This window comes from Saccostrea cucullata, unplaced genomic scaffold (assembly GCF_032062105.1).
Source record: "Saccostrea cucullata isolate Sc308-1 unplaced genomic scaffold, CSIRO_AGI_Scuc_v1 ctg976, whole genome shotgun sequence".
NCBI classification, from domain to species: domain Eukaryota; kingdom Metazoa; phylum Mollusca; class Bivalvia; order Ostreida; family Ostreidae; genus Saccostrea; species Saccostrea cuccullata.
This window is the reverse complement of record NW_026940386.1, coordinates 104930-119571: the sequence shown is the minus strand read 5'-3', so window position 1 is coordinate 119571 and position 14642 is coordinate 104930. Positions and strand designations below refer to the sequence as shown.

Here is a 14642-nt window from a genome sequence, read left to right as displayed (position 1 = left end):
ATCTTATATTCCTTGTAAAAAAACTATAAAATGTAAAGGGTTTTAAAATTTAGAAGTAATCTTATTATTTCTTAAAAGTCCCTATATTTAACTGACCTGACCCGTAGTGTTGGATGCCGTCTATTGCCTGTTTTGTGTCGTCTAAACTTTTCATATTTTTGACGTTTTGTCAAGAATTACTAGGTCAATTCAATCAAACTTACCAAACAAGGAAGGGTAAGGTTGTTCACACGAAGTGCTACATCCTCTTCGGAGGGGAGATACATGTAATTAAAAATTCCTAAATCTTGTTGGCATTTTTCTAAAATCTTCTTTTCTGGAACAACCCACAAAAAAACATGGAACTTTTCTGAAAGATTTATAATATATTCTAGATTTAAGTTTGCATTATCAGATCCATCGGGATCTGATAACTAAGTCGTACCACAAAAAAGAGTAAAAGGTTTATAAAGGGATTTAAAGGAAAGAACAGCAAGACCATGATAAATAATTTTATTATAATAGAAGTATCATCAGTTGTTCCAATCATGACCCCTGGGAGTAGGACAGAGTCACAACAGGGATCAAAGATTAAAATAGATATATAATGACTGTGTCTCTTTCATCACTTCTCAAGAATTTCCAGGTAGTAATGTATATTCAGATTTGTTCTGATGATGAACCCGAGATGTTTAGCGGAAATATAACAGGTGGCCAAAATTAAACATTATAGAAATATATTGGATATATGTTTAAAAAATTTCTTCTCAAGAACAAGGCATTATTAGTCATATTATTATTGGAGTATCATCGGTATGTGTAAATGCAACATTGTTCAAATTCTGACTGCATGCTTGGATAGGACAATAACAGGGTTCAAAGTTTTACATAAGTATGTATAGAAATCATATTCAAAAATCTTGTCAAAACCACCAGACTGTTATTTGCTATTGTCTTATATGTAGGAAAGAACCTTATGGATCGTGAAGACACGTTTGTTCAAATTATGACCACCATCCTCCCCCTAGGGTCAATTTCTTTTACATAGAAATACATAAGAATCACATTTAAAAATCTGCTCAAGAACAGCAAAGCCAGGATTAGTTCGATTATTTAAAAAAAAAAGCATTCTCAGGCAGTGTAGATTCAAATTTGTTCAAGTATAGGGTGGTTAGTGTGGGTCGAAAGTGGGCAAGTTTTACATAGAAATGCATAGGGAGAAATCTTTGGAATTCAGCTCAAGAACAGCAAAACTATAAGTACTTACATGTACATTGAATAGGAAGCATACAAAGATTATTGTGTAAATTCAGATCACCCCAATCATTGAACATCTGCAGAACTAAACTGATTTATATTTTTTTCCTCATCATTGTATTCAAGTTTACAGTGTGTGCAATTGTTTTCTTGTTACAGTTCTTTTTTTGAAAAAGATAGAAACAAAATTAACTCTAAAGATTCTAAATATTTTTGAACGCTTTACAACGTGGATAAAAAACTAATATTACATTTATATATGTAATGACAAGTGTGAGCGTTAAAATTTATTTGCGCCATTGTATTTCCACTTGCGTTTGCGCTAAAATACGTATGCGCCAAATTTAATCGTTTTACAGTATATAATGTTACTCTATAACTTATAACTGTTCTAAATAAAAGGAGCTTTTTTTAAGTGCACTTTATTAACATCATTCTTTTTAATAATAATAATTATCTTTTTTCCTTAACTGTCTGAAAAACAAGAGGCCCATGGACTACAACTCTCATCAGTTCTGAGTCAATATGTCACTGCTGTTGAAGTCAACAGCAGATTTTTTCTATTAAATATATACAATTTGTAATTCTTTAGAAAGTTTTAGAGAGAGTATAAAAATAGTTCATGGTTTATAATAATTTTGAATATGTGCTTTATGGCAATGATTTTATGTAACATCCGGCTTTAAAGGAATGAGTTTTGCAAGACTTTACATGACTATGTACGTGTTTTTATTTACTTCCATTTTTACGTTGTGTTGTTTAATTAATTCTAAATATAAAAATTACATGTTGTTATTTCTTTTTTTATGCAGATATTAGAAACGCATGTTTTGTCACAAAGAAAGACAATAGCGAAGATCCAAGTTTTTTTTATTATTTTATTTTCATAACACTAGTTAATAAGAATTGGAACCGAGGAGGAGGAAGTAATTTTTCCTATATATAAAATATTTCCTTCGGGCCTGCACTTTATTTCTTTATACAAGGAATGAGTGCTGGATATCTACTTTCAAGATTGCAATTCTTTTTTCAACAAAGTATTTCTTGTACATGTATAATCACATCGCGTACAACAATTTTTCCAAATTCATACATATTTGACAAAACTTTTCATTTTAAGTAAAAGACGTATATTACTAGAAGGAGGCTTTCTTCCCATAATCAAAGTACAGAAACAGGAAAATATCAGAAAACTGATAAAAAAAAACAGTAGAATAATATGTTAATTCTATAGTACCCACTGTATGGAAGATGAATATCATTTTGTCTTTTGCTTGAATGTCCTGTTTATGAATCTTTAAGAGAGAAAAATATCATATTATATCAGGTCTCCTAAGATGGACATGTACAAGCCTACTCAGCTTTTCATGATGTCAATGTTTTATTGGATTATTAAGGAAAATTTATTCTCCATACAATGGAATTAAGAAATAATGAATAAATCAATTCAATTTAAGGTATGTACATGAAGTGTATGAATTTAGTATGTATTAATGTATCTCAGTTACTTTTTCATGTATTAACGTAGAATTTAGAGTTCATTCTGTAATTGTTGGTGTTTGGGAAAAGGACAGATGGACACTCGGGGTTCCATCCCCTGCAGACTCTCTCCATTTGTTCTTAATTATATTTATTTTGCTTATATATGTATACTGATGAGTTCTATGACTTAGAGATATTAAAAACAGAATATACATTATATTGAAAAAATTGAACCAAAATTGAAATCAGCTTACAAAACAATCCACAAATAACAAGGAAGGCGTCATTTTCTCAATTTCCTTCTTCAGTAAATTGATGGTTAAAAAGCGTTTAGAAAAGTGGAACATTTTAATAGGAAGTTTTAAATAAAAATCTTAATCATTATTATTCAAATTGTTATATTGATTATGAATGCTACTTTGTATCAGCTTTCTTTAGTGACACTTTTGAGTTATAAAAAATATCAAGTCAGGAAATGCATTGGAAAAAATTTTCCGTGTTTTTGTTACAAGTTTAGCATCGAAGTGTCCAATTTAATCCAAGCCTTATTCTAAACAGGTATAGACTTTTTTGCATTAAAGTAAAGGAAATAATCCCTTTAAAGGTCTTCCGTTTCAACGATTAATTGATTTTTGACAGAATTATAGCATTTTGAATAATTTTCATAATAGCTTAATTAAGATCGGTTTCGAACTGCGCTAACTTCGACAAAAATATGAAGCGAGGAAAAGACGGTGGTCGGGTGGTGAAATGAGTTGAATTTTCGTCTTAATGTGGATTATTTTATTAGTTTCAAAGCATTTACAACTTGAAAATCTTTCAGTTTTACCTTGGACATGACTTTTGCATATTATAAAATGACATCCTGAGGAAAAAGGGGAACCCGGTAGGGGACATGTATTGCTTATGCAATACTCTCAGAATGCTTGTTTATTATTATTCTTACCGATTTTGTGCAGGCGATTTCTCGTAAATGCGTCGATAGATTTTCATGAAACTTTCAGCATTGATGACAAATTATATGAACTTAAGGCTTTTTTTTTTATTTGATGAAGTCACTTCCGGTTCGGAGTTTTCTGCGATTTAAGGAGTTTTAGAGGGTCATTTTGTCCGACAGTTTTCTCAAAATGCGCTTAACACTGATGCATGAAATTTTCAGTGCTGATAGAGCAACCTTTGGAGATGTGTATTTGGTATCTCTCAACCACCGGAAGTACGAAGCACCGACGCTCGCTATGGCCCGAAAATAGTCCTATTGGGAATTTCAAAATTTCTGACACCTTTTCTTCCATAGCTTTTTACCTAGAAATATTTTGTGAAAAGATATGAAACAAAAGAAGTGTAGAAACACATTATCTTTCAAATGATATCTCGAAAAAAAGGGCTTGCCCCTATAATTAAGGGCCGATAGGGGTCGAATGTTTTTCCTTAATATATCAAAAAGTATTGAAAATTTATAATATGTTAAAGAAGCAAAGTTGTTCAAAATGTCAAGCTGAATCAAATGGCGTCGTCAAAAAATGTCAGATGATGTCACTTCCGGAAGTAGCCAGAAAATGCGTATTTTTGCCGTTCTTGACAAGTTTTGGGGTAAAATCTGTGACTGAGAGCATAAAATTCAATGTTCCATCCGTCGTCGTTACTTCCGGTCAAACCGGAAGTAGGAAAAAATTGCTTATTTTGCATTAATTAACATAGATTTGGAGGATGTAAACAATTTTTGGATGTACAGCTTACTCCACTTATATTGAAGTCGCTTATTTTCAAATTCAACATATTTTGAAATAGAAATAAATCCCCAGTTTTTGCATCTCATATTCTTTGCATCAAAATAACGGTTATATTGAAATCGGATATATTGAAATTTCGCTTATATTGAAGCCACTGGTCGGTCCCCACAGGTGATAATGAGTTGTTTTCATAACGGTTATATTGAACTACTCCCTGGCGGCTGTCGTTACGGTTGGAGATAGTAATTATGCCTGATTGACCAGTTGATATACAAAGGTGTGAATAATTAAGTTTTCACCTTATGTGTTTTTATACTGCATGCTCTAACGAAATAAAACTCTTCACTGTTAAATTCTTTACGTCCACGAGTATAATACGGATATATCGAGACTAAACAGCTAAACGTAATTTAGTAACACCCAGAGATAAAAAAATAAACATAACTTTGAAATGACATACGTACTTTAATGGCTATTGATATGCCTAAATTCGAAATAACGAAGCCCGAGTACACTTATGATGAAATACAAGCAGCGTTCAGAAGTACTCAACCGGTTAAGTCCGGTGAATTTTCTCCAAAACGTAAATAAATGCGATCGGGGAATAATAATGATGTTGAAGATTGTCTTTTCAATGAAACAGAAATAAAAAAAGTTGAAACAGAAATAAAACAAATATCTAAACTTTCAAGAACTCATATTCTATGTAATCTGTTCACTGTTATAGGTAAACGATGACAAAATGAATTTGTTCGGGTTTGTTCTTCTTTATTTTAGATCGGGACTGAACTTGTAAAAATGGCGATTTCGCTTATATTGAATTACGGATATATTGAAATAATTTGCATGGTCCCCTGAATTTCAATATATCCGGAGTAGGCTGTATTTAGTTACTTTTTTTTTAAAAGGAAAGTTACTTCCGGTCAAACAGGACGGAAGACCTACTCGTTGCTTTGCAACGAGCTTTGCTCTAGTTTATTATTATTATAATGTGGCGCTGCTTTCATGGATTCGGAATTTCATTAAACAAATACACGCACAATTTTGCAAAAATCACAATTACATGCATTTCAATTGAACCTAATTTCTTAAAATTGAAACCAACTAAACGCAAAGTCTGTTGAATAAACTGAAATTATGAGAAACTACAAAATACGTGTATATAGAAAGAATATACCCATTTTCAAAACTTGAAATGTGTGAATGACCTTCACTGAAATGTTTGTATGACCTCCAAGCAATAAACATATTTCATGTGTTCATCACTTGTCAAAGAATGTATCCAAGCCAAGCTGAATACAATACAATACAATGGATGATGTTTCATATAATTTAAAATAATATTAAGTAGATATGATGATGTTAAGCTTTTCAAAAATAAATATGAATTTCAATGATAAAAAGATAAATTTATGCCTAGTCCTTTATTCCCTCGATTCAATTATAGCACAATTTAACAGTGCTTCGAAGAATATGTTTTCTTTGACGAGATGTTTAAAGTCATAATTTTGTAAATTCTATGGTCGATACATTATCAGCAAATACAATTGACCTTTAAGTCAAATACTGATTGACATTCTAAATTGATATCTTGCATATCATACACACAGTGAATTTTCATTATTCCCGGACAAAGAGCACACGGCGAGTGTGACCGGTCTGCAGGGAATGCTTACTCCTCCATTCTACCTGATCCCATCTCCTCTCATGTTTTGATCTGATTCTTTTGTGTATTGTTTATAGGGCTTTTGAGCTTGAAACTGTCCATTTATATCCATATATTTATACCCCCAGCTTGAAAAGTAGGAGGATATATAGTAATCAGGAATTCCGTCCGTCGAAATTCGGAACACAACCTTAAGCAAAAGCTTAGCTCAGAATCAGAAGAACAGTTTTAAAGCAAGCATAGCTCATTTTAATTATTAAAAAGGTATACTTAGATTGTTTAGTTTCGAGAATGTCAAAAATCAAGACAGCTGTACTTGTATGTAGGCCACAGACACAAGAAAGGGTCATAATTATTCATTTGAATATAAAATTAAGATTGATTGATTGTATGTTGTTTAACGTCCCTCTCGAGAATTTTTCACTCATATTGAGACGCCACCACTTGCCGGTGGAGGGCTACAAATTTTGTCTTATGCTCGGCACCAAGGGCCTTTGAGCAGTGAGGGATCTTTTTCCTGCCAGCATCTACTGCGACACGGGGCCTCGGTTTATACAGTTATAAAATTAAGGAAATATCTTTAAAAATTCTTTTCAAGAACAGTTATTTTTGAATTAACACTTATTGTTGATGATCAGTTCAGGGACATTCTAGAGAAGTCAAACAGGAAATGAATAAGAATGCCTAACAAAATACAGTCTTCAATGTTTTTATATCACCCAAGCAGCTTAGTTTATAAAAGGCACTGGACGCCATGGGTATTGTTTTTCAGGTTATCTATGTTGGATTATCATTTATCAACAATGCAAAGGGTCTAGGTAATTATATTCATCACCTTTATCCTTGTTTGATACAATGAGCACATTCATTATTATTTAAAAGGGCATATAAAATCGATTCATTTAAATTTTTCAATGCGATCTTTCAGTCTCTTTCAGAGGAATATATATGTATTAAAGAAAAAAAATGGTGAACCATTCAAACATCTTCTCCAAAAAAAAAATACCCGCCCAGAAAAGATTGAATTTAGGTTACGACTTCTCGACATGATGTAATTTCAAGTTAAATTCAAATCATTACCCCTCATTTTTTCAAGAGCACAAAAGCCATGATCAGTCATGGTATTTATGAGGAATCATCATTGCCTATTTTTTGGTCATATCAATAAGAAAGTATTTCAAGTTAGCGAAGATTTAATTCAACAAACTATGATTCTTGCGTATATAAGGATATATAGGAAAATCTTAAAATATAAAGAACAGCAAATCCATGATAAATCATAAATATATATGAAAGTATCCAAAGGAAGTCTTAATTCTAAGAAATATACTTGTGACTTCTCTTTTCAAGATCAATAAAGCCACCATTTGTCATAAGAAATCTTTTTTTTCAAAATTTCTTTAAATAAGTGTTTTTAAAGAAGTTTATGCAGGAAGTGAACATGATCTCCAGAGTTATTTTAAAAATAGTTTATAAAATAATCGTGCGATTTAATAATTTTAAAAGGATTTATAGCGTTATACTTGCCTTTAATTTTTCAGCTAGAAATAAACCGATTTTTTTCAGATGAAATGCTTGCCAGATACATTGTAAGTACAACTTCAAGGCTTTAGTCTTAAGATGATAGAAATGAAAAAAAATTACATGTACGATATTTTTTATTGATTTAGAAAATCTTGCCAAGAACTTGGCTTTTAGAGGTGAAGCATCCGTAAGTGCTAACCATTTCAGTAATAACATGTGGCAAGCAGACAAGGCAGTTGATGCAAGGCTTGAAATGGACTTTGGTGACGTAACATGTAGTTTTACTACGCCCTTATACTACAAGACAGCATGGTGGAAATTTACTCTGAAATAGTTGTCTAATGTGGCGTACTTGAAAATTTTCTTCAGAAATATAAGTAACCTTCATTTATTTTTTTTTTTAGAAAATCAAGAATGGAATATACATTGTACCAGAGTTTTTTTTTTTAATATAAGTTCATGGTTTATTCCTCGAAATAAACCCTGAATTTTTATACTATCATAATGTACGTATATCTAAAATTTGAATATTTTTGTGAAAGAATAAACAAAAATATTACGTTTTTTTACATGTGGGCAAATATGAAAAATATATAGTATAATATATATAGTTGTAATGCTAAATCCTACTTGAAACCTGATCCCACCTCTGATGTTTTGGAGATCCATGTTTACCCTGCTCCTATTTTGTATTGTTTTATGGATTTTACGGAATAGCGATATTGGTACGTGGAAACATAAATAACAAGTTTCCAAATATCAATCAATTGTATAGAGAGCTAACAAACAGTATTCTATCTCAAAAGTCAAAATGAGCAATACAATACGAAGCAGAGCAATCAAGGACCTCCAAAACATCAAAGGGGTTATCAAGTTTGTATGCTCATTGACAATAATTTTTCCACATGATATGAAAGTCTTTTGGAAGTTCTTTGATAAGGAATAGGAAGTACCAGTATGAAAACAAGTTTATTTCCGTAAAATATGACGGGTTTCTTGAAGTGTTCGTATTGTTTTCGGACTAAATACAGTTTTTTGTGTCTGATTTTTTAAAGCTATGTTAGTCACAATATAGTTAGTTGGTTAGTAGACTGTAAATGACCTCACACTTTTATTTGCAAGTTTGAATCAGGCTATATGAGTACCAGTATAGAATGTCCTAAACATTCTTTATATTATTTTACGAGAGACATACAAGTATCTAATACTGTGTAGGGGGGAAATAACTCGCAGTGTTAATATTCGCTTTATTCACTGTGTAAATAAATCCGTGAATTCAAGAAACAGTGAATAAATATTCAATTATCTCCATGTTTTATTTGGAAATTTGAGCATAAACTACGCTAACATAGGTTTATATACGTCCAGGCAGTACATAATCACTTCAGTAATTACGAGTAGTACTTGTCATTCAATCATTCTATTATAATTATCAAACATGCCGATAATAACCTGAATTTGTTAAAAAAATGTTTTAATAGCCAACGCTATATGTTTCATCAATCAAAACACGTGGACCAAGAGTAAAGGGTATTTGTTACCTGTATTATCATGCATATTAGTTGTATCGACATTTTGGTTTTAAAAATTCATTCAAATAACTATCGAACTTACTGAAGATGTGGAAGGATACTATTTTGTCGACCTGCTCATTAACTCATTTATTACCGTCCAGTGGTTTTTTCGCCGCGTTCTGAAAATCATGGGGTTGTCTATGTATGCACTCATCGTAATAGGAGAGGTAACTTTTATTATATACATGTACCAATTCCGCGAATTTAAGAAACCGCGATCATGTCAGATGAGGAGAAAACGTGAAAATTACAACCCGTGAAATTAATCCCCTATACAGTATGTGGGGTGTTAAAATCCTATACATGCAATAGTGGGAAATTATTACTTAGCTGAGGGAAGTTGACGATAGAAAAACCATATATTTCTTCATTTTAAAGCTTTAATGTCCTTATAATGAAAGATTATAAAGTTTATGAGAATCTACATCTTATCCGCCAGAGAATTCTGATTTATTTTTTTAATCAAAATTTCTTTTTAAAAGTTAAAATTCATATGAAAATATTGAAACCAGACTTAAGTTCAAAATGCATTTCTATTGTTGAAGTCAAAGGTAGGTTTAAAAAACAAGAGTCTTAGAATCCAAGGGCTATTTTTAAACAAATAAAATACTAGACGTGAAGACTTAATGTTTAACAATAACCTTTTGATTAACATTGTCAAGAGGAATAATTTAAGTAATGTGTGTTTGTTTCCTTATGCTTTATTTTCTACAATTTCAGCTGTAAATCGCCATACTGGATTTTCAGTATTTGTGTTCAATGAAACAACATACATACCACCATCTTCTATGGGAGAAATGGTTTTTGTTCATGATCCGTCTTCCTGTCCCAAACAGGTGATGAATGAGACCGTCAATAGAGTGACTCGAGGAATAGTTTTATTTAATTCAAAGAATCCTCCACTAGAGACTAGCTGTGTGGGATATGCACCGCTATTTGCTACCATTGAGATTTGTGAAGTTATGGTTTTTGGTACGTACTGTTTGGAAACGAGCAATTCATGTTCATTAAGTTTTGAAACAGTTTAATAGCCCAACACCGGTAAAACCAGAGGGGACTATATGTTCTCTCTGAGTGTGCGAGTTCTTCTATCCGTCCTCCTGTCTGTCTGTCTGTCTGTCTGTCTCTCCATCTTGTTTTTTTCGCACCTTTTTTAAATGCTTGTAGATATTGAGCTGATTTTTTTGCATAAAAGTCTAACTTGATGAGTTACAGATCAAGTTTGAATTTCTTTCCCCTTCCTTGGATTTTAACGGAATTATGGCATTTTTAATTTTTCATAATTTGATTTCTTATGCACAAAATTTAAAGTTCCAAACGAGATTGTATCCTAAGGAGGAAAGGGGAACACGGTAGGGGACATGTATTGCGTATGCAATACTCTCAGACTACTTGTTTTCTTCCACAGGCATTGCTTTAATAGCTTTAGGTGGCGAGCTGGGTTCGATATTGAAAAAAGTTGTACGACCTAGTCAATTACAGTAGTTTTTTTTTTTAATTTAAATTTTTGCTTTATCCTAAACATCATATTTTATTGTATGATATATAATTTACCCAATCGTCACGCCAAAAACAGAAGTCTTAAAAAAATAAATATTCCCATGAATTCATATCAATTGTAATTTACATTTTATTTGTATTTAATGATTAATTACCTATATGCAGGATGTAAATCTCAACACTATGGAGAAAACTGTTCATTATGCCCAGTAAATTGTAAGAATAATGAGTGTGATGCTTTTGATGGATCCTGCAAATATGGCTGTAGAGAACAATTTATGTAACAACTTGATTGTTCAGGTAAGTATATTGATACTCTTGCTAGAAGCACTGACTTTTAAAGTAGACCGAATACTTTGTAATGTATGGAGATACATACCGTATATCCGGGTTTTTTTTCGCATGTTGAAAATTTTGAGAAAAGGGGGTAGATAAGTACGGTTTTTATTTTGCGTGTTATTTTTTGCAATGAAATATTATCGGATATATTGCTATATATAATAGATAAGAAACCTTTCTTGTGGTCATAGGTAGTAGGCCTAATTTTTGTAGGGGTACTAACATGGGGAGGCCAAGAGTTGAGGATAGGGTTGTTGTCGCTTTTCTTTTAAGGACAGCTTATTTCTGCTTTGGAAAAAAAAAACATTATTTTCGTTGAATGAAATATTAAGCTTAAGATTTATATCATGAGATATCTTCCATACATTGTTCTAGTGTAAAAGTAAGCTGTTAACAGAAAAAAAGTCAGCGCTCCTTGCAAAAGTCTGAAATTATGCAGATTTGACGATTACCCAATGACTCTAATTATATACAGTGTAAAACTGTAATCATTATGCTCAAAAGACAACGTTTTATTTGTGTGCAATGTATGAAGAATTGATATTTTTCTAATCTGCAAACATATATTTGTTGGCCAGACATGAATATGCTGAAGTACTTTATATTGCAGTCTGTGTAGATGGTTATTATGGCTATAACTGTGAACTCATGTTTGGTAACTGTAAAACTGGGACAATCTGTAACAACACCACAGGTATCTGTCCCGAGGGCTGTCTATATCGCTGGGGAGGATTACATTGTGACGGTAAGAACTGGCATTATTTTAAATGACATATTAAATATTTTACCTGCTTCTATCGGAAATCAGTGATTTTAAGTTAAATAAAAATAAAATAACATTTCTAATTTGACACTAAATTGCTTTTTAGAAATGATTTATAACATTTCCCCCTTTCATTATGTTTGATTATTTTTTTTTAATTATTTTTTTTTATTTCTAAGTGTGTGACAGTGGTTTTTATGGTATCAATTGCACAGAGAGATGTGGTCATTGTAAAACAGGGACGGACTGTCACATTATAACAGGGATATGTCAGGAAGGATGCGATGATCATTGGAGTGGTTCACAATGTAATGGTATGTGATTCTTGGAAAAAAATATAAAAACAACTTATAGCAACAATTTTTAAAATTAGAATAACAAAAACGTAGTGGAAATATAAAGCACCATATTATACAGTATGTGCCTTGCCACTTGTAAAACCTTTCTTTATTTACGCTTTCTTTTTCCAGTTAACACTGGTATTACATGTAGACTGATGATCGATTGTTTTCCCTAATTTCAGAATTGACTCCGCACTCCTAATCAGAATTATAACAAAATCGACATAATAATTGAGAGAATATATTTGTTTAATTAATTACTGTCAACCAAATAAAAAAAAAAGATTTTAGATTTTTTTCGAATTGATCATGAATACGTAAGAAAATCTTTGAAAAGAATCTTATATAAATGGCTTAATTTTCAAAAGGCGGCGATTATTTCTTAAAATTTTAATTTGTTAGTTGTTGCAGTCTTTTTTTATACAAAAGAATATATGACAAAAACTTGATACGAAACCACAAAGGGCTGTAAAGAAAAATTGGTTCCATCATAGCTAAAGTATTTTTTATTTCTTTTGTCAAAAATGAATATGTTTTTTTTTCCCGAAAATTGCCTTTTTATAATAATCATCAATAGAAATTTCGTTTTTTAAGAAGAAGAATAAATGACCTTTTTATTCCATTTTTTTACACCTTACAACGTATCAGTTAGTAAGAAACCTCTATAACTTTAAATATTAATATCTGTAGAGTTTATTAAACACAATTTTCAAACTTCGTTTTGATATAGATTGCAAGGATGGGTATTACGGACCTGATTGTGAACATGTGTGTGGCAAGTGTTCACTTCTAGCCTCATGCAATAAAGTTACGGGGATTTGTCCGACCGGATGTCAAAAACAATGGAATGGATCAAAATGTAACGGGAAGTCCTATTGGAACAACGTTATTGTAGGTTATAAGCAATATCTATTGACACATTTGCATCAAAGTCGTTGACGGTTTTATATATTACCCCCCAAAGATTAGTAAGTAACGTGTAAAGTGTATTTCACCAGTAGTGTAGGTTAACTTAACAAATTTAACTTAAAGTTAACTATTATTTCTTAAATAGCTAATATGTGCTTCTTGATCTAAACTTTCTACTCAGTGTGTCACATGAAAATATCGTCCTCTTGTTAACAAAAATTAATCAAGAAAACGTTTATTTAACAAAGTATTGTTATTATAACCAAATATACAATATTTTCAGTTTGCGCTGATGGCTTTTATGAGTTTAATTGTGAGAGTACTTGTGGAGAATGTTTGTCTGGGACGATTTGTGATCGGTCAACGGGCGTCTGTCCTGAAGGATGTAAAGGGAATTGGACAGGTCCTAAATGGAATTATTATAGAACGAGAATCGTCGAACACTGGCCAAGGTGTGAAAAATATATAAACCTTATATATGTATATGTTAAGCATACCGTAAACCAGAAGAATACACATGGCTATCAGACTACGTATGGGTGTCGTAAGCTGAAAACACAAAATGAAAAGTTTAGCATAAGTACATGTGTATCTCAGATATGCCGACATATTGGTACAAATCGCTTAATAACGGCACGAGTAGATATAATTGTTTACAGTTATAAGAGTAATTAACCTCTAAAATTGTACAGTAAGATGTAAGAAGTAAAGAAACATTTTCGGTATATATTCTGCTTCATGGAAATATAAAAAAAAATATAAACGCAGAGGCCTGTTCTACAAAGCGAGCTCTCACGAACATTTCTATTGGAGGTATAAAAGGAATATTGGTAGCCCTCGCAAAAATGCGCTCTGTTGAACAGACCTTGGGTCGAATAGATCCCAATGGAATTTCAATAGTTTGTTTGAAGATCTGCTCTTTGAAAACTACATAAATATCGTCAATAAGGAACTCAAACCTTCGTTCATCATCAATCCCATACTGTTTTTGTTTGTTTAATCAGACATTGTTATTTCATAAAGGTATTATTTATTTGGATAACATCCATATAAACCATTGTTGCAACTACCGTCCCTGTTATTAAATATATTGAACCTATTGCCACATATCGCTCTAATAGTCTTTGGGATTTTTTTGACAACATCAGACACCAATGAACGCTTCCCTCCGATCTTTCCGTCTTATCGTCCTCTGCTGAGTATTTGATGACCGAGAAACCGCCCAAAATCGCTGAAACAATCTATAAACATGTCTCTTGTTTACATATTTTCCTCTGTGAATCTAATTCATTATCGTTACCGTCTCGAATGGCGATTTCTCTGGACAGCTCGTTTCGGCGTTTTTTATTTTTCAATTCTGGCATTTTCTTTGCTCATTGCATTAGAGTAAAGCAACAATATTTATGATTGAGAATAGCAATTACGTTATGTGGCAACACACTTTGAAAAATTTACGCACTTTGAAATTTTTTTTTCAAAGTGCGTTAAAATTTGGACAAAATCAACGCACTTTGAAAAAAAAAATCAAACTGCGTTAAATTTGGGACCAACTCTACGCACTTTGAAAACATTTTTCAA

At 31.9% G+C, this 14642-nt stretch overlaps 1 protein-coding gene across 1 annotated transcript; it reads left to right on the top strand.

The window, feature by feature from the left end:
* The first annotated feature begins 6868 nt into the window (after positions 1–6868).
* Positions 6869–13533, top strand: LOC134255320 (multiple epidermal growth factor-like domains protein 10). Its single transcript, XM_062737845.1, has 7 exons — positions 6869–6932; positions 9933–10184; positions 10878–10992; positions 11630–11796; positions 11994–12128; positions 12886–13046; positions 13348–13533. The coding sequence occupies exons 1-7, from the start codon at positions 6869–6871 to the stop codon at positions 13531–13533; spliced, it is 1080 nt and encodes a 359-aa protein (XP_062593829.1).
* Positions 13534–14642: the final 1109 nt, after the last annotated feature.

Coding starts and splice junctions, on each gene's coding strand:
- LOC134255320 (XM_062737845.1), top strand. CDS start 6,869: ATGGGTATTGTTTTTCAGGTTATCTATGTTGGATTATCATTTATCAAC. Junction 6,933..9,932: donor CAACAATGCAAAGGGTCTAG/GTAATTATATTC, acceptor CTACAATTTCAG/CTGTAAATCGCCATACTGGA. Junction 12,129..12,885: donor GAGTGGTTCACAATGTAATG/GTATGTGATTCT, acceptor GTTTTGATATAG/ATTGCAAGGATGGGTATTAC.